Raw genomic sequence first — 25,000 nt, 5'->3', positions numbered from 1 at the left:
GCAGTTGTTTGGAAGATGTTGGGCAGTCGGGCAGACGTTAGGTCGATGTTCAGCAGTTGTTCGGAAGATGTTGGGTAGTTGTTGGGCAGTTGTTAGGTAAATGTTTGGCAGTTGTTGGGCAGATCTTTGGCAGATCATACTTTTAGGATATTTATGATATATATTCTTTTGTAACACACCTTGAACCAGGACATAATAAAGGAGGTAGTCACGACCTTAATCTGGATTAAAACAATCTAGTTTTGGCTCAGTCTAAAGGTTTTGAGTGATAATGACCCATGAAGCCAGCTCCTTGAGTCTGCTCTGTCATTTCATTTTGGTTTCTGTATCTTCATAAAAACCGGTCTTTGGATGTAGGGGAAGTCTTTTTAGTGTTTTTTTGAGTTGATCTCAGGATGTTTATGATTTTAGGTACAACGGTTGCTTCAAGCCCTAGTAGGGAAGACGTTTGGAAAATGGACTACTTGCTCTGGAGGAGCTACTTTCTTGAGCAAGGCGTTGAACAGCTTGGGGCACCAGTTCATCTGTTAGCGCCTCTTCATAAAGTCCTGTTTGACCTACTGTCTGTGAATTTCCTTTCCATCTTTTTCCAATTTTTTGATTTCATGTGAAACCTGCTTCAATTCCCACGAGTTACTGCAGATTTAGTGTCTGTAACTGTTAGCTTCTCTTGATAGCGACTTGGTTACCTCGTTCTGCGTTCTCCACATCCTGCATCTGGCTCGAAGTTTACAGTAGAAACTCAGAAACTCAGGCTGATGGATGGAAGGGGGGATGGAGACTAAAGTGGGACCTCAGTGGTCATGTTTGTCGTTAATTACACATCTCTTCCTCCTCCTCCTCCTCCTCCTCCTCCTCATCTGCTGTCCTTCAGATCCCTCTGCATCCTTTCTCCTCCTCTCCTCAGTCTAATCCTCTCCCTTTAACCTCCTCGTCCTTTCTCCTCCATCATTATCTATTTTGGGGCGTCTTTCTCTCCTCCTGTATCTCATCCTCCTTCTTTAACCTCCTGCCACGCTAACTCCTCTTTTCCTCCTCTTTAGCTTTCATCTTGTCCTTGTAATCCCACACTCCTCCTCCTCCTCCCTCTCCTCCCCCCTCGCCTCCCTCCTCTCTCTGTGTTGTTGTTTATCCTCCCGTCATATCTCCTTCCTCTCCTTGTTAAACCTGTGCTACTGATATTCCCCTGCTTGTTTTTCCTCATTAGTGAGCCTCCTCCTCCTCCTCCTCCTCCTCCTCCTCTCCTCTTGACCTTTCCCTCTCTCTGGCCGACGCCCCTTCGTCAGCACAAACACAAACGTGTTTTTCTGACTCTGTTTGTGTTTTCCTGCAGCAGGCAGGAGGCGCGTGCAGCCGCTGACCCGCAGCGACTCCGCTGATTGGTCAGGCGGCGTGCTGCAGGTAGCGATTTGGCGAGGGTGCAGCCTGCGACAGAAGACAGAGAGAGTATTTATTTATAGCAGCAGCCAGGATCAGACGATGAAGCAGCCAATTTCACATCAACAACACTCAGAGAAACGCAGCAGAGAAAAGGAGCCTACAAAGACTCGGCAGCTCGCCGTGTTTCAGCTTTAAAGCGGTCGTAACGTGGCGTCCAGATAGGCGGGGAAATGGAGAGGAGTGTGCAGAGAAATGAAAGGAAACAGCTGCTTTAATGAGGCCGTTCACTGATCTGAATCATTAGATATCAGCTGTACACAACAGTCAGCTGATTTAAGAAGGGTTCGTACAGTTAGATTCAGACACTTGGACACCCTCAGCTTGGGCTTTAAAGAAGCTGGTATCATTAAAGAGGGGGTATCATGCTGTTTTGAGTTTTTATTCTGTCCCTCTGGTGCCCCCGTAGCTTCTTAAAATGATTTGAAACCTTCATTTCAGCCTCTGTTTAAAAAATGTCATTTTAGCTGCTGTCTCTTTAAGGCTCCCTGCTTCACAAGCCCCCTTCATTCTGATTGGCCAGCCTTCTGGAGGGCCTGTAGGAGGTGGAACTATAGGGAAACCTTGGTGTTTAAGTGATGACCTCATAGCTTTGTGAAGATCTGGTTTACAGACAGACTGACCAATCAACTAGCTTGATGCTATGTTGCAGCAGCTCTCTCCATTACTTTTTATTTCTCTCCTGGTTGTGTCTGCAGAGGTGTTTTTACTTTTTTGTTCATGCGTATGTCCAGAGATCCTACATGTAGCCATGGTTGCATTGTTTACATATGAGATCAGCTGTTAGCAGCCTCTAGAATGATGCTGCTAGCCAGTGCTAGGCCGGATGTTCCCCATGAGCTAAAGAGCAGAGGATGATAACGACATGCTGGTGCTGCCATGTGAGCTTAGAAGAGACAACATGGATAAGATGGATGAGCTGGCCATGCTAACCCAGCACCAGAGGGACTACCATAGGGCAGAGTAGCTTCATGCTATTCACAGACATGGCTAACGAAGCCACCTGCTGTGAGGTCTGAAATTGTGCACATGCTCAGTCTGAACACCCAGCGTTCATACTTAAAATCTAAATGTTTGACATTGTAAGGCAGACTACTTCCTCTTTAAGATGATGTTGTTGTTAGCTTCCCTGCTAGCACAAACCACACTTGAGTGCTCCTGAACTGTACTTTCACACCCTGTGTGTCGGTGTTTGTTTGATTTTTTGTTAGTGATGCATGTTTCATACAAATGTGGACTCATTTTAGAGAGATAAACAATTTTTTTAAGGGTATAAGATTTATTTCGGAGAAGTATTGTTAAGACAAAGAAATAATCTGTCAAACACGGTCTTTCTTGGACATGTTATTCTTAATCCTTACTGTTATTGCCATATTTTGAATGCCTCTGTCATTAATTTAATTGAAATCAAATGATGCACTTTTTAAAAGAAGGTTGAAGGTTTTGATCGTTGGGTTAAAAATCAGTTATCAGTTTGCAGAAATTAAAAAAAAGGATTTTAAGACTCTGCCCGTATACGCTCTGGTTTTAAGGAGACAGGTCCCTCTCAGTCCAGTCCATCCGGTCTTCTGGAGCTCAGTGTGAACCTCTGTGAGATCTATTTATAACTCTGCTCTAACTGGGTGTGATGTGGCAGCTTCGCGCTGTGTTTCTGGACTTCCTCCAGAAGTAGCAGCTGTTTTCACCTCTCAGACCAGGAGCTGAACCGAGCTGCAGCCGGGCTGAGTAACATCCTTTTGTTGGGAATCAAACGTCCTTCAAAGCGAGTAAAAGAGCAGCTGTTGTATAAACGGAGGAGGTGTTGTTTGTGTTTCATTCTTTAGCCGCTCTCTGCGCGTGGAGCTGAACATTCGCACCTTTTTCCAGCTCGGTTTGAGTCACAGGAAGAGCGGTGGATGGCGCGTCCATGCTGAGTCATGAGCTGGAGAAGTTCACCGACCGTCCACGCAGACTACAGCAGATCTCAGTTTCTGTTTTGTGACCTTTGACCCTCACTCTCTCTGAGCTGCTCGTTTCAGGAGATGATCCTAACCTCGACCTCGCCTCCCTCTGGCTCTCTGGGGTCGATCATCGGTCGGCGCTCACGTGAAGCCTCGCTCAGATCCCGTCATGGTTTAATGAAACATAAAAGAGCTGAACAGAAGGTTTCAAAGCGTGTTGGATAGAGAATAATTAACGGGATGAAAGATGATGAACGAGCAGCTCAGGTGGATTTGTGAACACGGCTCAGAGTTTACACGGCCGGATTGAAAAACTGGGAAAAAATACGAAAACAGAAGAAAAATAACCAAGTTTAAAACTCGGCAGCCTTCCTTTGCAAAGTGTTTGGGTCTGTTTCTCCAGTTTGTTTCCACTGTACACACACAGCGTGAGTGTGTGTGTTTTTTCCATGTGCTGTGTATCTTTTATTAGCTCGGGGGGTAAATACTGCTGGCAGCTGTGTAACTTTTCCACTTGGTGAGAGATTAGCCCGAGGTGGCTCGTCGCTGTGGAGCTCCGTGGCGAATAAAACGCAGGAACATGACATCTGTGTACGAACACGTCGGCGTCATGGTTAATAAAAGACAACCAGGAAGTGCAGAGAGTGGATGTGACACACTTTATGGAGCTGAAGTGGTTTTTGAAGGCACACAGAGAGCTCAGCTGACAGGTGCTACGTCCCCGGCCTTATGGACGGGAATACGGAAAACAACAAAACAGCTCAAGTCTGAACCCAAGCAGCAGTTTGTCCCATCTTTTTTTTTTTGGTTTGTGTGTGTGTCCAGAGATCCAGAGAAGGTTGCAATGTTTACACACAAGATCAGCTGTTGGTATGTTGAAGCTAACCAGTGCTAGGCCCAATGTTTCCCGTGAGCTGAGTAGGAGGTGTTTCTGCAGTGTGAGCTAAGAAGAGTCGACATTGACCTGTCCTTCCATCCATGTTTATGGGGAAAGTAAGATATATCTCCAATAAGATGGACAAGCTAGCCGTGGGGAAGCTTTAGCATCAGCTGTTCACAGATATTGCTAATGAAACTAACACTGTCAGCTTGTTTGCTGCTGTGGCTCCTGAATTTTCCATCCCTGACATTTCAGATCTACTGGGACTTTTGAGGGCAAGGCCTGTTAGCTGAACGTTTCTGATTGGTGGAGCAGCCACAGTGTTTTTAACCCCCCTCCCTTCTCCAGCTGTGATGGACTTGGTTTAGTTCCTCCAAGCCAATGGTCTTCTTTGGCCCTGATGGTGTGAATGTGTCTCTGTCAGCTCCCGGTGTTCCAGTTTAAAGAGTGACTTTGTAAACTGGGGACCTTCAGCTGAACATGTCAGTGGAGATCCAGGTTACAGCAGCTGTTCAGACACAGAGGAAGTCCTGGAGAAGTCATCCTCGTTCAGTTTGATATACGTGTCATAATCTCATATTTTTGACTTTAAGTATCTTAGAATAAGTTTCAATCTTGGCTTTTTCGGTTTATGTTGTTTATATTAAGCCTGATGAGGCATTTTGTCTCTAACTCAGACGTAAACACTTTTTAAACCTGTGTTCTCGCGATGTGTGGAGCTGTCTGTGGTCCTGAAACTGTGTTTGCAGCTGGTCTGACTCAGCCTCTTCAGACCAGGCTGAGGAACGTTTAATGTGCAGTTAACACACTAAGTGCTGCAAACTGTCAGCTGGTTGTTCAAAGATTAAGATGGAGGCAACTTTTCTAAAATGTGACATGAAATACTCAGCTTTCAGCAAAAAGAACTCAAATAACTCAAAATAAAAGCCTGTAGATAAAAATCTGGCTTCCCACCAGGGGCGCAGTGATGGATGGGACCTAGCAGTCCCAGTCCTACCCACTTTTCAACAGAGACACCCTGAACTTTTCTTTAACATTTCATTAAGAAAAAGAGGCTCAACAGTTCAAGTCTGACTTAAAACAGCAGTTTGTCTCGTCTAATTCACAGTCTGTTTGAAAACTAAAATCCAGTCCAAAGACCTGACATGTGGCAGATTGTTGCAGCAGCTTGTTCTTTGACACCAAACTGGTCACGTTAGCAGAGGTGTTTTTGCTATTTTTGTTTTGTGTGTGTGTCCAGAGATCCTAGATGTAGCCATGGTTGCATTGTTTACCCATGAGATCAGCTGTTAGCATGTTGATGCTAACTAGTGCTAGGCCCAATGTTCCCCACAAGCTGAGTAGGAGGTGATACTGCAGTATAAGCTAAGGAGAGTCGACACAGACCTGTCCTTCCATTCATGTTCATGGGGAAAGTAAGATCTATCTCCAATAAAATGGATGAGCTAGCTGCTGGGAAGCTATAGCATCAGCTTTTTACAGCCATTGCTAATGAAGCTGAAACTGTTAGCTTGTTCGCTGCTATGACTCCGGAATATCCCTTTAGAGATAAATACCGTATATGCTTTTCTATTCTAAAGAAGCCCTGAACTTTTCTTTAAGGTTTCTTTGAGAAAAAAAACACAATAGTTCAAGTCTGACTTAAAGCAGCCCTTTTGTCTCGTGTAGTTTACATTCTGGAAAACTAAAACCCAATCTAAAAACCTGACACGTGGCAGCTTGATGCAGCAACTCTCTCTTTGTCTCATTAGTCGGTCATGGGCACCAAACTGGTCACGTTTACTATTTTTGGTTTCTGTATTTGTCCAGAGATCCTAGATGTAGCCATGGTTGCATTGTTTGCACACAAGGTCAGGTTTTGGCATGTTGATGCTAACCAGTGCTAGGCCCAATGTTCCCCACAAGCTGAGTAGGAGGTGATACTGCAGTATAAGCTAAGGAGAGTCGACACAGACCTGTCCTGCCATCCATGTTTATGGGGAAAGTAAGATCTATCTCCATTAAGATGGACAAGCTAGCCGAGGGGAAGCATTAGCATCAGCTTTTTACAGATATTCCTAATGATGCTTAATTTGTTAGCGTGTTTGCTGCTGTAACTCCAGAATTTCCCTTTAGAGATTAATACCATACATTCATTTCTATTCTAAAGCAGCCCTGAACTTTTCTTCAATGTTTCTTCAAGAAAACAAAACACAACAATTCAATACTGACTGAAAACAGCAGTTTGTCTCATCTAATTTACATTCAAATGAAAAACTAGAATCCAATCTTAAAACCTAAAACATGGCAGCTTGTTGCAGTAGCTCGCACTTTGTCTCATTAAATTGTCATGGACACCAAACTGGTCACGTTTACTATTTTTGTTTTGTGTGTGTGTCCAGAGATCCTAGATGTGGCCATAGTTGCATTGTTTGCACACAAGGTCAGCTTTTGGCATGTTGATGCTAACCAGTGCTAGGCCCAATGTTCCCCACAAGCTGAGTAGGAGGTGATACTGCAGTATAAGCTAAGAAGAGTCGACACTGACCTGTCCTTCCATTCATGTTTATGGGGAAAGTGAGATCTTTCTCCAATCAGATGGACAAGCTAGCCGTGGGGAAGCCATAGCATCAGCTATTCACAGCCATTGCTGATGACCCTAAAACTGTTAGCTTTTTTGAAGCTAACTCCTGATTTTTTTTTTTTTTATTGATTTGAAATGAAAACTTGCAGTTAACACTTCCAGTTTGTTTTGTTATAAAGTATTTACACTCAATCATTTAGCAAAACATTAGCCAACCTAAGTTATCATGGCTTTTACAGATAAGCTAATGAAGCTAAGCTCTAGAAGCTAACATTAGCTCAACTAGAGCCCTTTGGACAACAGGGTCAGGTATATATCTTCAGAAACAACACTAAAGTAAAGAAAGAAAGACTTTTGGAAGCAGCCTGACGTGCAGAAATGTCAAAGACTAAACCTTTGTCGCTCAAAAAGCCCAAACCTTTAATCGCCATCCTGATGTTTCCAGTCCTGGTTCACGTGTCGATGATAAATTACGCTGAGTGAACAGCTCATATCATAAAAGTGAGAGTCATAAAAATGTGTTATGAAAATGAAGATGAAGAAATCTTCTGGCACCGCTCGTCGTCGCTCGTCTTTACGGCCCCCGAGGGAACATCATGATCTGACTTCTCCAGAACAAAGTCTGCTTTTGAAGACTTAAACAGCTCTTATTCCCGCTCAGCTCGTAACCATTCTCCTCAGCGGATCCTCTGCTTCTCAGGGACGGTTTGTGTTTATTACATTTTTCAGTTTTTCACCTTCAGAGGGAGCAGAGGGCAGACGTGTCGGACCAAACGGAGCCGGATCGGCCTCCTGAAATAGAGTCCAGGCCGCTGGGCCGCACACGTCCTCCTCTGGGCCGCCTCCTGGCTGTCTTTAAGATGAACGACGCCGGCTCTAACGCTGTTATGATATTGACTTCTTCTCTTACGGCCTCCTAATGAATGGATGGACATAAATGAGATCAGTGTCACATGATTAGACAACATGGAGTTTCTGAGCCGTGAGAGGAAATTAAATCACGGTGGAGGTAAAGGAGGTATAAAGGAGGTCAAGCTCTCTGAATGAAATCCATCTCTAGCTCATCCTGGGATGGTCGTCCTGCAGAGATCGATCATCTGCTGTAAAGACGTTTTGTTGACACGCTTTCCTGCCTGATGGTTCCCTGCACGCCAACAGGGGCTGACCCGACGTGAAGCTGAGGCTCTTCTTTATCATCCAGGATTTGTTTTCATCCGCGCCGCCAGTAGAGCCGCGGATCTTCATTAAACCAACAGGCGATGGCGGTTTACTCTGCGTGTTTGTTTTCGGAGCAGCTCTGCTTTCCTCTGCGATGATGAAATGTTAATGCTTTGTTTGCAGAGAGGAGAAGAGCTGAGGAGGAGGAGATAACAGCTTATTACATGGGAATTATAAATGTGTGTGTCTGAGCTTGTTTGCACCTCGCTCCATGAACTCTGGTTTCCGTCAGATTGATGGTTTTAATTCCTGACCCCGGACACTGCAGTCATCAGAGAAAAACACGTCATCACGAGGTCGACTCGGCCTCTTGTTCGGGAGCTCTCGACCTCGGATGTCAAATTGTCTTGTTTTTGTTTTGGGAAACATCCTGATGCTCTGACGGGGGAACAAGGAGGACTCAAGAGTCAGGAGTGAGGCTACAAAAACACCGTCTCTAGTTTTGCATAAAGTACAAATCAGTACTATGACATCATTTCAAAATTAGAGACATGAAACATGAAAAATCAGACTCACAGGAATCAAAACACCAAATACACCAATATATAAACCGCCCTAAGCTGAGACAGTAAATAAATAACTGCTGCTAAAGCTGCTCCTCTGTGACTTTGGTGGAGGGAGGAAGCTGTAAAGGGATCAGGGGACTCTCCTCTCCAAAGAAATCTAAAACACCTCTAAAGAGAGAAAAATAAAAACAAAGTTTGGTGCAATGTGCTGCAAAATGATACAACAGGACACTGTATGAGATATGGCACTGAAATGATATGACATATTATGATGGAATAAAACGATATATGACATAATACAGTTTAATATGAAATAATAAACTATGATACAGTATGACAGGATACGATATGATATGATATTGCACATTATGATATCAAACTACATGCTACATAATGATATGATATAAAATGATACAACATAACTCAATATGACACTATATGATATGATAGAAATAGTGATATGATACAATACAATATCAAATGAATCTTCTGAAATGTTTTGACCTGAAACCATACTATATCATATCCTGCTATACCATATGATGATTACAGATATGATACAACATGAAACAAAATGATATGATGCCTAATGATATGATATGATATGGCATGATATGATATGATATGATATGATATAATGTGATATCATATGACATGATATGATATAATATGATATGATATGATATGATATGATATGATGTGATATCATATGACATGATAAGATGCTAATGATATGATATGATATGATATGATATGATATGATATGATATGATATGATATGATATGATATATGATATGGCATGATATGATATGATATGATATGATATGATGTGATATGATATGATATGATATGATATGATATGATATGATATGATATGATATGATATGATATGATGCTAATGATATGATGTGATATGATATGATATGATATGATATGATATGATATGATATGATATGATATGATATGATGCTAATGATATGATGTGATATGATATAATATGATATGATATGATATGATATGACATGATATGACATGATATGAAATGATACAATAAAATTAATGATACGACTTGTCACCATACCTTATGTGAAAGGTACAATATAATGTACTGCTAATGACATGATACAACATGATAATTAAAATGATATGGTAAAATAAGGTATATTTGGAATGATACAAAATAAAATAATGATACTATAAATTAATAACACATCATTAAACAATACCTTGCAAAAAAAACGTGTATACTTCATTATATGCCTTTAATGATATGTTATGATAATATATGTGACAATAAAATTAATGATACAACATGTCGCCATACCTTATGTGAAAGGTACAATATACTGTAGTGCTAATGATATGATACAACATGATAATATATAACATGATAACTGAAAAGATAAGGTAAAATAAGGTATACAATTTGGTATGATACAAAATGACAAAATAATACAATAAATGAATAACACAAAACAACACAATACCTTACAAAATAATGTGTATACAACATTATATTACTTTTAATGGCATGATATGATACAATATGATATGATATCATATGATATGATATCATATGATATGATATGATCATATCATATCATATCATATCATATGATATACAAAACAACATGACATGAAACCTTATCACATATGATATGATACAACATGATAATTGATATCATACTTAACGATGGATATGATACAAAATGACACGATACCATATGACATAAGATGCTAATGATGTGATATGATACAAGATATGATACAAGATATGATATGATATGAAACAATTGAGTTTATTGTAGTATGATACAACAGGACAGCATATGAGTTGGTATGTTGGCTTATGATCATAAGTGATAGGACATGACATGGCACATTGAGACATGATAAGATATCATATCATATTGTATTATATCATATGATACAGCTGGAGAGGATATGATAAGGGATGATAGAACATGACATAATATAAAACCATGTGCTGCAATACACTGCTCTGCCATGAACTTTGCTGATTCGATATGATACGCAATATGATATGATCCTAAACAATTTATAATCAACTTTGACATGATAATGACGAATTTATACACTATAAGGTGGCAGGATTCTTTATTTTATAATACAATATAAAATGATATTATACAATATGTCAGGATATAATATGGTACAACCTGATATGATAAGAAATTAAGTCATATGAGATCACGTGATACCATGTTTGTAATACTCTACTCTGCCATACAGTCACTGAGATACAGTGATTTATTCTTCTAATTAGAACAATGATAATGAATATGACCTTCAACTTTATGCCCCCCCCTCCAGAGCCCTATGTAGAGTAGGTTGAGGTGATACTATACAATCTGAACAGATGCAGTACCATATGATATGATATAATGTGCTGCAGTTGAATACCACATGCTGTGCTCAGCACATTAAGAGATTTGAAATACTCTCCCTGTTTTTTTTCAGTTTTCTCTTCCCTTTTTTGTAAATATCATATCCTGACATCAGGGGAGCTAACGGACTCTGAATGTTCACGTCTGTGTTTGTAGAAATAAATCCACACTCTCTACCAAAAGGCTTTACTTTATTTCCAAGCCCACTACCACGCTGATCCCTGAAAACACTGATCTGAGTCTTTCTGCCGAGGTGAGCTGATCTTTTTGACTTTGACTCTCCCAGAGGAGCGTGTTAAACTCTGAGATCTGCGTCCTCGCAGAGGAAACCGTGATCCGGGGGATTAGAGCCGCTCTGAGGGAGAACGGAGGACAGATGTAGAAACTTTCAAGGTGTTAAAGTGGTTTGACTTTAGTCCAACGCAGAGCTGAGACAGAGGGTTACCTGAGGTCAGGCCGTGGAGACAGAAGCTCTTCAAACGCTGGTTTTTAAGCCTCGATTGACCAAGCGTCCGGCAGCCATTACTCATAATGATACCGTTCGACTCCCACGGTGTGACGGACAAACGGTTAAAGGTCAGCAGGAGACCAGGGACCTGCATCAGACCGCGTGCCGGGCTGACAGATCGCTTTGACTGAGGAGAGGCTCTCTGACTGACTCTGTGTTCAGATAGAGGGTCTGGTTCTGGTCCTGGATGAGAGATCGATCAGTAAAGAGCTCCAGAGGACAACAGGGGACTATGACAAAATTGTCTGATTTGACGACCTGATGCAATCAGATACTTTGTCTCATTGCGGCAGAGTTCATGTCAGAAACTAGCGTTAGACTCCCAGATTGGACTCTGCCGGGCTCAGCGAATGAGAGACGAGGTCCTGAACAGCCACAGATCTGACAGGAGAGGCGCAGAGAGAAACTGTCCTGAGGCGGATCCATGAGTCAGCGGTCAGCAGCACAGTCTCTAACGGGGGTCCAGAGGAGTCTGCTGCAGCTCAGGTGGAAACAGGACAAAGACAGGAAGCAGAGGGAGACCAGGATGAGTCAGGACCAATCAAATCACAGGAGAGCTGAGGCTCGGGGGACCACTGAGCGAGGCGCGCCATGGATTAGACCAGGTGCTGGTTTACCTGTGTTTCTCTCCATCTCGATGTGGATCCGTGGACCTCAGAGGACGTCCCAGACTCAGGTCACCGCGCTGAGTTAGTGGAAGTGAAAGCTGCTTTCAGGATGATTAAATCTGAGATAATTATTTATCTCAAACTGGAACTGACAGAGATTAACGCCCTGACGCGTCACACGCTGGATTTAGACTCTGACGTGACCTCAGACAAACTCCACCACATGGATCTGAACAAGTACGACCGAATTTACAACAAATCAGAGATTTATGGATGTGATGAAACAATACAAATTAAAGGTCCTTTAGGAAAGTGTGCAGAGTGCTTTCACTTTCACTTTGAAGCCATTCAAAGTGTTTGAACCTCTCTTTGTGAAAACTGGGAGCACGGACTACAAACCAAAACTTATTTTCTGTTCAACACTCTAAATTTTTTCTCTTAAAGTTCTCTGATTTCACTCCCGCTCTCTGTCACCTGAGAGTGGAGGGATGGGCATTGCTTCAATCTGTCAATTCTGGTCCTTATCACTTCCTGTTTTGGATTCTATGATTTGTGAAGAGTAAAAAAAGTACAGAGGTTAAGTTACCCTGTCTTTTAGACCCTCAAAGTGAACTGTCAGCTGTGAGAATGATTTTCATACGTTTTTTTGTCTCACTACTCCTCCAACAAATCATTACAGATTTTCACTGTTTGGATCTAGAAATGTCCAGAATGTTCAGGAGAAATGTTCCTGTACTTTTAACATTTATATCTCGTATACTTTTTCAAATATTCTGCATTTTGCAGAATTTTTAGCCCATTAAAATGAATGAAGATGATCCGTCACCATGGAAACCACACAGCTGCTCATGACATGAGGTCACACAGCTGATGATGTCATAAGGGTGTCAGGGTTCCGAACATAGGTTATAAGTAGGACTGATGAGTGTAGAATTTAGCTCTGCTCCTTGTCTCCATGGAAACCACACAGCTGATGATGTCATAAGGGGTCGTAAATGGGACTGTGCTGTTGGGGTTAGGACTCAGCATTTCAACATTTAGCATTCGCTGCTTATAAAGGATTCAGGATCCTTTTGTTTTGACAGAAAATGCAAATGATGTTCCTGAGATGTGTTGTGTTGAAGTTAGTGTCACATTGGACGTGTAGCGTTGGTATCTTTTTGAGCATTTCCTGTGACCTCGTTGACGTGCTGCGTCACAATGTACGTCTCTGCCAGGAACCGCAGCGCCTCATCAATTCCATAAAGTTGTAACGATAATGGCTACAAAACAAGACCAAGAGTGGACTGATGATAGGAATGACAAGCAGACCGATACGACCATCTCTACCGTCCAAAGTTTCTGGAACTCTGGAAAGTCCTACCCCTCAGGCAGAGCTGTTTACAAGGAGTAGATTCTTGACCCCAGAACTAAATTTGAATCCAGTTCCTGCAGTCAAAAAGCACATAGCGAACGCAGACTTTTCTAAGCAGAGCAACATAAATCCGATGGTTCAAAACGACCTGTATCTTAGTTTATCCGACACCCAGGAAAAATACCTGCCCTCGTTTATCCCACATATCCACCAAACCACTGCAAACTTGAGGTTTACAGGAAGTCTCAGCTGATCTGTTGATGAATTTAAGAAAAACAAAGGGTACACCTGCTTTATCGCAACACAACTTGGAGCTCTTCATGATTCTTTCTGCTGACAAGCTTTATGCAAATGCTGGGTTCACTTTCCAGCAGGACTTGGATCCTGCCGACAACGCCAAAAGAACCAACGACTGGTTAATGACCATGATGTTACTGGGCTTGATATGAAATATATGACTCCTTTGGAGTGGCTCCTTGTAGCAAAGAAAAAAAAAGCACATAGCTCCTCAAAAAGTCCCTGGTTCCTGGAGAAAGTTCCTGCAGTTGAAAAGCACCAAATGTAGGTGATTACGTCGTCTCACCTCGACGTCTTGCTGACTTTTTTTAGGTTTTCAGGTGTGTGTGAAAACAGCTTCTGTCTTTACTCACAACCAGGAAACAGTTTCTACCTCTTACTTCCTGTCACGTGACCTAAGCAGACTTGATTCAGTCAACGGAGGAAACGCTGCCTGGGGAGGGTGGGGTCTCTGCATGGCAGGGAGGGACAACAAAGGATGAAGCTGCTCGACATCTCTGCGGTTATTATATTTATCTCTGCAAAACAACAAAAAGAGAGGGGGGGGGGGGGGGGTGTTGAAAAGGAAGAGAGACCATCTGCAGGGAGACGAGAGACAGAGAGGCTGACACACATGTAGCTGTTGTGAGTAGCGGCTCAGCGCCTCGGGGTTTTGTACCATTTGGTGCCTGATAGGACGACCAGCACACACACACACACACACACACACACACACACACTAATAACACACACCATTCACTCCCTCTCCGTGGTGAAAGGAGGTCTGGGCGAGCCGTGGCTCACTAACACACATTTCCCATCAGTCCCTGTTGTGTCCTAATGTAGAGCGCTGAGAGCCTACAGGGCAGAGCAGCAGAGAGGCTGCTGGTTCCAATCCCCGAGACAATCTGGTCCCCGTCAGTTCAGGAGAGATGACTTCATGCTCAGCTTCAGATCATGATGGAAACTACGGAAACTCTAACGTTCAGTGCGTCAGTGGACTCTGGTCTGTTTTAACGCCCAAAGGATCTGATGTTGCAGAAGTTTCTCCCCATTTTCCTCCGGTGCATTGAGTCGCCTTTCCCTCTGTAGACCCCGGCTCCTAAAGCCGTCCACATGGTCCTGATTTTCAAATATTCAATCACTGCTTCAAAATATTAAATCAAGCATCTCCTGGGACTATAGAGGGATTATTTGTTTATCAACAACGCCGGGTGCGTTTGACGGACGGTAAACAGCTCCCAGGTTTCTGAAATAGACGTTTTTAGAAATCCGGTGTGTACCCAGAGAGGAATTTAAACACTCAACACACTCAATGCTCATGACTACATTATCCGTGGACACTGATCAGACTGTGACAGACCAGGACGTAAACATGTGTCAGTAAATCAGAAACCCTCCCAGACCAAAAAGAGTCTGAGACCAGGTTCATAATAAAAGAACCAGAAACTACGTCCAGAGTTAATTATTTTCCCACAGATGTCGCTGGTGTTTCCGTGTTAACAGGTGACTCTCGGCTGTTAATCACATAGACTGTAAAAAAAAAATGGACGTTCATCTTGCTCGGCTCAAAGTGAGGTCTCCACAAAAACTGCTCCCCCTGGTGGCTGGCTGCAGTATAGGTTAAAAAATCCATCTCCCCAGTCTTTCCAGATGGGCTGTGGTCAAACTTTAAGAAATTAACACACCTGGTAGAAATGTTTCTCACGTCTGATTGTTGTGTTGATTTGAAGATATCATTTGGCTGCTTTTTATCCAAGTCCTCTTTTTTCTGAAAAGTTTCGTTTTCTTTAGTTATACAAGGTTAAAAACGAGGCTTTACGTAACGTTTAACGATGATTGACAGCTGACGTTCTTGTGTTTTTTTTCAGGGATTGTAAAATATGTCGGGAGGTAGAGTCAGGAAGTGATTAGACTCTCGAAAGAAAAAGAATAATTATTATTATTTGCGTAGACTCTGGCTGCACAACTGCTACAATGGCTGCACCTGTGACGGGGAATTTTGGCTTCAAAACCGTACAATGATAAATGGTGGAGCCACGCTGTCCACTCTATATACAGTCTATGGTCAATCACTGATGCTGTTGGCTGAACGTCACCAATTAGCATAGTGGCTATTAACTCCAAAACACCGGTTGTTCTATGACAGTCAAAACTTGATAGACATTTATTCTGTTGTATAGTATCGTTTCTAAAAACTGACCACAGAACAACTGTACATTTTTATGCTAATAACAGGTTGAATAGTGTTTAAAAAACGCTAACTCGTCTGAATGAATGGAGCTTAACGCTGCTTCTGCGGTCGAGATGCATGCGTAGCTTTACAATGACGTAGACTGATAATCCTGGATCAGATCTTTAAAACGTGTTTTTTCCGTTTTTTTTTTAAGTTGTTGTAATTTGATTAAAAAAAAAAAAAAACGCCGTAAAGTGGTCCAGCTGCAGACCTCCACTCTCAGCCGACTCTCTCCTCCACCGTCAGTAGGAAGTGACGTCAGGATGTGAAGTAATAAAAAAAACAACCTACAACTTAAAAATAAATATGAAATTGGTCTCTGGGTCTAGATATTTCTGGACATATTTAAATTAAAATAAGCAAAAATTACATCATGTGACATCGATGCATTGTTTTATGATACATTATTGACTGGAGTAGGCGCCATCTAGTGTCTCAAAGTGGTTATAGCAGTGCTTTGAGCCATGAGCTTGCAGTAACTTTTCTTTCCTCTATCTAAAACATTGTTTTATTGTTGTTTACTGAGAGTATAAAGGTGAAATTCTGCATTGAAAACAAAGTTTTATCAATGTATGCTAACTGCTAGCATATACATGGAATTTACCATATACGTTAGCATCAAGCTAGAGCTATTTTTCTCTAAGGTTTTTGGTTCATTAGGTAATGCTACTATGTTGAATGTGTCTTCATGTGGTGGCCTCATCATTTCAGGAGGTCGTGCTATTTTTCTGCACATGCTCAGTCTGAACTTCCTGGTTAAGAACAGGAGAATGTTTAATTTTCTGGCTCCTCTGCAGCAGGAGGAGGTTTTGCTCCGTCACTCAGTGGACGGTGACTCTGTGCGACAGTCGGGTCAGTGAATCATCTGGTCTTCCTCTCCTTCATCCTCTGGTGTCAGACTGTGAAACCGGCTCGGTCTGAGCGCGCTCTGTCACGCTGTCACGGCTGCACGTCGTTGTTTACATCCCAGTGAGCGGAGTCACCGCCTGTCGGGTTCACAGCCTCCCTCTCAGGGCGTCGCTCAGATACACTTTACTTCTCTTTACGTTTGTCAGACTCCCGTCGGCCGCTGACAGCGGGTGGAGAGTGTGAGCTGAGGCCTCATTGTGTCACCGAGCGCCGACCGGCGTCCTCTGAAAGATCCTGTCAGGGCCTCAGAGCGTGGAGCGGGTTTCTTCTTCTGGAAGTTACTGCGAACAGTTTCTGTCTCTTTACAGGACGAGAAATTAGCAAAATGTAACACACGAATAAACAGAACAACGAGCAGGAGGAGCAGGGGGAGGAGGAGGAGCAGCTAAATGTGAGCAGGAGGTGTGGACGTGAGCGTGGAGGAGTCTCTGAGCCCGGCCTCCTGTGGGCAGCTGACTGACTCACTGACTGCTCCTCTGTGTTTCTGTCTGAGGGAGGACAGGGCAGGCTGTGTGTGTGTGTGTGTGTGTGTGTGTGTGTGTGTGTGTGTGTGTGTGTGTGTGTGTGTGTGTGTGTGTGTGTGTGTGTGTGTGTGTGTTAGCATGTTAGTGTGTGCAGCCATGCTCCTGTGCATCAGTGTGTGTTTGAAATGTTTGTGCAGAAAGTAGCGTCATCGCTCTGACGCTGTAACAGACAAACATCAGTGTGTGTGTGTGTGTGTGTGTGTGTGTGTGTGTGTGTGTGTGTGTGTAGCAGGACGTGTGCAGCCACCAGTGTGTTGTTAGTAACCGCCTCTGGCTATGGATGCAGAATGACAAACAGGAACAGAGTGTGTGTGTTTAAGTGTGTGTGTGTGTTTTTCAAACTCGTCTCTAAGAATAAAAACGTCGTCTCGTCTCTTTGCTGAAGCTGAAGGTTGTAGAGGAAACACCTGGCTCACCTGTGATTGGCTCACAGAGGTCACATGAAGTTTCTGGTTCGACCTCTGTGAGCTGCCAGAGCTCAGCTGGAGGAGAGGAGAGGAGAGGAGAGGAGAGGAGAGGAGAGGAGAGGAGAGGAGAGGAGAGGAGAGGAGAGGAGAGGAGAGGAGAGGAGAGGAGAGGGTCTGAAATAAAAAAAAGGAAGGGAGGGTTGGGAAATAAGAGGAAATGAAAAAAAAGAAGGAGAGCAGGAGGAAGAAAGCAAAAAAAAGGAAAAAGAAACAGAAAGGTAGAAGTGGAAAAGATAGAAAGAAGGGGGAGAGGGGAGTAAAGGAAAGGAAGTAAAGTAAAAAAAGGAAGGGGAGGGAGGGAAATAAGGGTAAATAAAAGTAAAAGGAGAACAAAGGAAATAAAACAAAAAAGGAAAAAAGAAACAGAAAGAAAGAAATGAAAAGATAGCAAGGAAAGGCAGCAAGGAAAGGAAAGCGAGGAAGGAAAGCAAAGGAAACAATGGAAAGGGAAGAAAACAGTGAGAGGAAAGAAAGAAGAAAGAAAAGGAAAAGATAGGAAGGAAGAGAGGAAGGAAGGAGAGAAGATGAAAGAAGGGGAGTGTGAAAAGAAAAGGGAGGAAGGAAGGAAAAATAGAAGATGTAGGAAGCAGCAAGGAAGGAAGGCAAGAAAAACAAAGCTAGAAAGGTAGAAGAAAGGAAGGAAGTATAAAAAGAAAAAGGAGCAAAAGAAAGGAAATGAAAGAAGGGAGGAAGGACCTAAAGCAAACAGAAGATTAGAAAGAAGGAAAGAAGGAAGTATAGAGATTAGGGAAGGATGAAAAGAGAAGAGGAAGAGAAGGAAAACGGAAGGAAAGACGGAAGAAAGAAGGACAGAGGGGCAGAAGAAGGAAGGAAGGAAGGAAGACAAAACTGTAAAATGAAGTAGGTAAGAGGAGTAGAGGGAAGGAAGTGAAAGGAAGGAAGGAAGGAAGGAAGGAAGGAAGGAAGGAAGGAAGGAAGGAAGGAAGGAAGGAAGTATAAAAAGAAAAGGAAGCAAAAAAAAAGGAATGAAGGAAAGAGAAGGAAGGGAGAAGGGACCTAACGCAAAAAAGAAGATTAGAAAGAAGGAATAAAGGAAGTATAGAATAGGAGATTAAGGAAGGATGAAAAGAGAAGAGGAAGAGAAGGAAAAACTGAAGGAAAGAAGAAAGAAAGAAGGACAGAGGGGCAGGAGAAGGAAGGGAGGAAGGAAGGAAGACAAAATTTTAAAATGAAGTAGGTAAAGGGAGTAGAGGGAAGAAAGTGAAAGGAAGGAAGGCAAAAAAAAGGAAGAAAGTTAGAGGAAAGGAAAGAAGTATAAAAAGAAAAGGAAGCAAAAAAAAGGGAATGAAGGAAAGAGAAGGGACCCAACGCAAAATGAAGATTAGAAACAAGGAAAGAAGGAAGTATAGAATAGGAGATTAAGGAAGGATGAAAAGAGAAGAGGAAGAGAAGGAAAAACAGAAGGAAAGAAGAAAGAAAGAAGGACTGATGGACAGAAGAAGAGCAGAAGAAGGAAGGGAGGAAAACAAAATTTTAAAATGAAATAGGTAAGGGGAGTGGAAGGAAGGAAGGAAGGAATGAAAAGGGAAATAAAGGATAGGGAAGAGGAGAGGAAAGGAAATGACTCAGAAAAGGAAACCTGTGATGTTGGTTAGTGAAGAAAAATGAGCAGAAGAAGAAGGAGAAACAGAGGGAAACATTAAAGGAGAAAAGAAAGGAGAGAAAAAAGGAGGGAAGGAAAAGGAGAGAAGGAGAGATGATAAAAAGAGTGATGAAGGAAAAGAAGATAAAAGAGACAGATCACAATTATCTGAAGTACTTTCCTCTGAGTTTCACACAGCCTCAACAAGATTTATTACTCTGTGTGTGTGTGTGTGTGTGTGTGTGTGTGTGTGTGTGTGTGTGTGTGTGTGTGTGTGTGTGTGTGTGTTAATCTAATGCATCCAGGTTTATGGATGTAAATGCGACATCTTCCCAGAATAACGATTTTAGCTTCTACTCGATCATTTCTACACACACACACACACACACACACACACACACACGCACACAGCCATTGTCTCCCACACACTCATGCTGGGTCTCACACAAATACACACTGCACACCCACACTCACACACACTGTACACACCCCCACAGACACACAGAGAACACACACCGCTGTTAGCCATGACTCACCCTCATCATGTGACTCAGTGTGTGTGTGTGTGCATGCATGTGTGTGTGTGTGTGTGTGTTAGCCTGGCGGTGCCCACGTTAGCTTCAGCGCCAGCTTCACGGTGTCTTGGATGAGCAGCGAGGATCCTCTCTGACTCTGTCTGACGTCTGGTCTCTGATTGGTCCATTCACGTCACGTGTCTCAGACTTCCTGTCGGCGGTTTCCACGGTGATCGCCGTGTTGCTGTGTGAGACGATGCTGAGTGATGTGTGGCTGAACTGTCTCCTTATCACCGTGTAGAGCCTTTTCCTGAGGGATGGATCTGCTTAAGTTTCACTTTCAGTTTAGTGTGAACTCACTAAGGTCTGAAGATTTAATCCAGACCCATCAGGTCCTGCAGACCAGGACTTAGTTTAAAACAGACTAAAAAACACAAGAAGCCAAAGCTGACATTTTAAAACCTGCAGTTCCCTGGGTGTCCACTAGGGGCTGGCTGCAGAAACAGCAGAAACCACACACACACTGATTCAAGAAGCTGATTTTTACAGCAGAAACAAACGTGTTTACAGCCGTGTTAAAATCCAGACGTCAGTCAGAAAAGTTTGAAGTGTTTGAAGTCTCTGTGAGGACTTTCTCGTGCGTTTTAAAAGTTGTGTCAGAAATCACAGAAACACCTCCCCTGACTAACCTGCCTGTCCGTCTCTGTCTGTGTCTCAGCGTGGAGGGCGACCCTCAGTGTCCGGAGGCGCTCACTTTCTCTGACTCGTCCTTCGGCCACCAGCAGCCGTTCCACCGATACAGCAACAGCCCCCTCACCAGTCCCTGTGACCCCTACGGCTCCACATCCAGCAGCGGGCCCCTGGGAGCCTCCCACCCACACACACAGGTAATAAAACACACACACACACACGCAGGTAAAGCACACTTTATTAAGTTAAGCATCGGTTTGTTATTGGACAGATTTAGTTTTAGTTTTAGTTTTAGTTTTGGCGATGACGTTCAACATTTGAAAGAAGTTTTCTGTGACTTTTCTGACTTTGTGGTGACGAAACTCAACATCTGGAAAATATTAAAGACAGTTTAACGACCTCTTGAGATTTAAAAAAGCTCAAATGTTTCCTTTCCTTAAATAAACCTTTTTCTGTAACTGAACACTTTCAATTTGAGTTTAATCTGTCGTTCAGCTCATGTTTCATTCCTATTCAGTCACACTTGATGTAAAAGTTGATTGTGATTAGTGTGACTTCATCGTTTACAAATACAGCTAAACGATCCGTCTTTAGGGTCATTGCTAACGCTGAAAAACTGAAAAAGGATAAAGAATAATTCCCAGGTTTAACTTTTTTCTAAGTAAAACTAAGCAGCGCTGAGATGGCACCGATTGTGTTATCAGGAGCTTTATTGTCAAAAGGCTGTTAATCAGAAAATTAGAGGCCCATCAGTCAGAAGAGGAGAGGAGAGGAGAGGAGAGGAGAGGAGAGGAGAGGACAGGAGAGGAGAGGAGAGGAGAGGAGAGGAGAGGAGAGGAGAGGAGAGGAGAGGAGAGGAGAGGAGAGGAGAGGAGAGAGAAAGGAAGGGAAGAGAGGAAAAGAGTAAAGGAAAGGAAGTGAAATCAATAAAAAAGGAAGGGAGGGTTGGGAAATAAGAGGAAATAAAAAAAAGAAGGAGAGCAGGGGGAGAGAGGAGAAGAGAAAAAAAGGAAACAGAAAGGTAGAAGTGGAAAAGATAGCAAGGAAAGGAAGGGGAGGAAGGACAGCAGCCAAGGAAACAATGGAAAGGGAAGAAAACAGTGAAAGAAAAGGAAAACGAGGACAAAGAGAAAAGGATAGGAAGGATGGAAGGAAGGAGAGAAGATGAAAGGTAAGGAAAGAAAAGGAAAGAAAGGAAGTGTGAAGAGAAAAGGGAGGAAGGATGGAAAAGTAGAAGAGGAAGGAAGGAGAGAAGGGAGAAAGGTAGGGAAAAGGAATGAAGTATGAAAGGAAAAGGGAGGACAGAAGGAAAAATAGAAGAGGAAGGAAGGAAGGAAGGAAGGAAGGAAGGAAGGAAGGAAGGAAGGTAAGAAATAGAAAGGAAGAAAGGTAGAGGAAAGGAAGTTTAGAAAAAAAGCAAGCAAAAGAAAGGGAATGAAGGAAAGAGAAGGAAGGAAAGAGAAGGAAGGAAGGAAGGAAGGAAGGACCTAAAGCAAAAAGAAGATTAGAAAGAAGGAAAGAAGGAAGTATAGAATAGGAGATTAAGGAAGGATGAAAAGAAAAGAGAAGAGAAGGAAAAACAGAGGAGGAGAGGAGAGGAGAGGAGAGGAGAGGAGAGGAGAGGAGAGGAGAGGAGAGGAGAGGAGAGGAGAGGAGAGGAAAAAAGGAAAGGAAAGGAAGTGAAATAGAAAAGGAAGGGAAGGTAGGGAAATAAAAGAAAAAAAGAAGAGCAGAGGAAAGAAAAAAAAACAAAAACAAAGGAAGGAGCAGAAAAGACAGCAAGGAAAGGAAAGGAAAGGAAAGGAAAGGAAAGGAAAGAGAACAATGGAAAGGGCAGAAAACAGTGAAAGGAAAGCAAGAAGAAAGAAAAGGAAAAGAAGGAAGGAGAGGAAAGGAAAGGATTGCAAGGAAGGAGAAAAGATGGAGGGACAGAAAGAGAATGGAAAAAAAGGAAAGGAAGAGAGAAAGGTAGAGGAAAGGAAGGAAGTATGAAAAGAAAAGGGAGGAAGGAAGGAAAATAAAAGAGGGAGGAAGGAAGGAAGGGAGGAAGAAAGGAAGGAAGGAAGGAAAGAAAGGAAGGTTTATTGTCAGACGGCCCATTAATCAGAAAATTAGAAGGCTTGTCAGTCAGAAGATTCATTAGTTAGAAAATTAGTTTGGATGTAAAAACATCAACTTAATATTTTTTTTTTAAGTCATCTGACTAATGAGCCGTCTAACGGGACTTTTAGTTTTCTGGCTAACAGGCCCTCTGACTAACACACAGGGACTAAAACACTGATATTTTCTGATTTTCTGGCTAACAGGCTTTCTGGGAACAGTACAGCGCCCTCTTTAGCCCAGCAAAATTTGTTGTTTTTGTTTTGCGTTGAGGACTTTTCTCCTCCTGTCTGAATTTTTGCAGCTCATATTTGACTGACTCTCATTTCTGACTCGGTAAATCCTGAAAAAGACATTTTCTTGGATTTTTCAGATTAATCTAGTTTAAATATCCACATATTTACTAGAGATAAGACAAAAACACTCACTTTGTTTTGACTTTTAGCGGAGTAAAAAACAAACCGTTAAACATCTGAGGAAACAAATCTGAACCAATCCAAACGTGAGGATAACAAAAGGAACAAATGGTCTAAATCAGAGACCTTGGAACAGGTTGTGATCAAAGACGGCGAGCGCTGTGACTGATGGTTCAGGTTAAAGGTCGGTTTGTGATGCAGGATTATCATCAGAGGAGAAGAATTAAAAAGGTTTTAAAGCTCTTTTAATTTACGTCAGAGGTCTAAAGAGTGATTCATCATCAGGCAGGGCTGAGGTGTAATTACACCTGTGGAGTGTTGGTGTTTACAGCGTCGTCTCTGTAACGAGCTGCAGCTTGTTCGATTTAACGCTCAAAGCGCCACCAGAGGAATTCACCTCACCTCGTTAGCTTATATAATCACTCTGCTAAATGTGAGGCCTTGTAATTACAAACCAGTTAAATCACAGCGCTCCAACCTGTGCCTTTAAATTAAAGCTGCTGTGGTTACGACTCAGGCTGAGGCCAGAACCCTGCAGAACCCTGTAGAACCCTACAAACCGTATACGTACAGAGACCAGCAGGAGGTCAAAGTGACCCTGCAGCTTTTCTCACATTGTCTCCTCCTCCTCCTCCTCCTCCTCCTCCAGGGCAGCTCCCCCATCTCTCCTCCCAGCCCGGCGAGCCTCGCCTGGGCCCAGCACAGCCGCCACCAGCCGGCCAGCCTGGCGCTCCGCAAGCAAGAGGAGGAGGAGAGCAAACGCTGCAAGGCTCTCTCTGACAGCTATGAGCTCTCTACGGACCTCCAGGATAAGAAGGTATGGGTCCATGGTTGGGACATTATTTTTCCCGACTGTCTGCTAAGAAAGGGGTAACTGAGTCTCTGGTCCAGATATATTTTGTTTTTGTGATCAATTATTTATTAGATATTAGCTTTGGCCATGTAAAAACAACATAGATCTTAACCACCCAATCCCATCTGCCCCAAATGACAGTGAACATATGATTTATCGTTAGCACCGGGGGGCGCCACTTGTAAAGTTACACACACTACAAACAACAACAACAGTTTTTTTCCACATTAAACTCTAAAACAAAACTTTTTCTGCAGATTAAGAAAAAAAAATTGTGAAATATATTTGTCAATTATTATATTTAAATGTTGAATAATTTATATAAATGATTAATGTTATATCTAAATGTTAAATGTTATTTAAATATTAATAAATGAATGTCCTGATTCTAAATATTAAGCTTTGACTATATATATATATATAGAGATCTTAAACAAAGACTTCTAAATATTTACCATTCAATTTCAATTTTTCAATTTCAATTCAACTCCAATTTGCAAATTTTAATAATTTGGATTTTGATACAATTTTTATAAATTTTTTAAAATTAAAATGTTCTTGAAATTTTGCAAACACATAAAAAATAGTTTTTAAATTAAATTAAATCTTGTCATTCAATTTTTTTAATATCTTTTTTTTTTAAATATATTTTTTATATATAATATTATTCCCTAGATTTAACAATGTTTAGAATTATACACACTTCAATGTCTGTACTGAGAAGATAAAGTATTTTTGTGGCTCTTGCTCTCCTGTTTCAGTTAAAGTTGCAGACCCCTGCACTAGAGAGTTTAAACAGTTAAATGTCTAGTTTTTTTATAAATCTCTGATTTTATTTACTTGGTTTTGCTTTATTGTCGAAAATTGATGACTAAATTCTTGTAAATTTTTGTCTTTATTCTCCTGCATTTACAACTTTGAATTGGTGGACTTCACCTTTTTTCCTGTAAGATAAAAAATTTAACTTTATTACAGTAATTTTAAGATT

At 42.1% G+C, this 25,000-nt stretch overlaps 1 protein-coding gene across 6 annotated transcripts in view; it reads left to right on the top strand.

Moving 5' to 3' along the window:
- The window catches only part of LOC141798930 (IQ motif and SEC7 domain-containing protein 1-like), a 194,098-nt gene that overhangs the window by 137,562 nt on the left and 31,536 nt on the right, over positions 1–25,000 (top strand). For all 6 annotated transcript variants that reach the window (XM_074680885.1, XM_074680883.1, XM_074680884.1 and 3 more), the window contains 2 exons: positions 20,672–20,840; positions 23,809–23,976. In XM_074680885.1, coding sequence (XP_074536986.1) covers positions 20,672–20,840; positions 23,809–23,976 — 337 coding nt within the window. The remainder of the gene's footprint in view (positions 1–20,671; positions 20,841–23,808; positions 23,977–25,000) is intronic.

The sequence above is a fragment of the Halichoeres trimaculatus genome, unplaced genomic scaffold (genome assembly GCF_033239565.1).
Source record: "Halichoeres trimaculatus isolate MK-OKI-2021-1 unplaced genomic scaffold, fHalTri1.1 fHalTri1_scaffold_11, whole genome shotgun sequence".
In the NCBI taxonomy this organism is placed as follows: domain Eukaryota; kingdom Metazoa; phylum Chordata; class Actinopteri; order Labriformes; family Labridae; genus Halichoeres; species Halichoeres trimaculatus.
The sequence above is the reverse complement of the archived record's forward strand: the minus strand, read 5'-3'. Positions and strand labels throughout refer to the sequence as shown.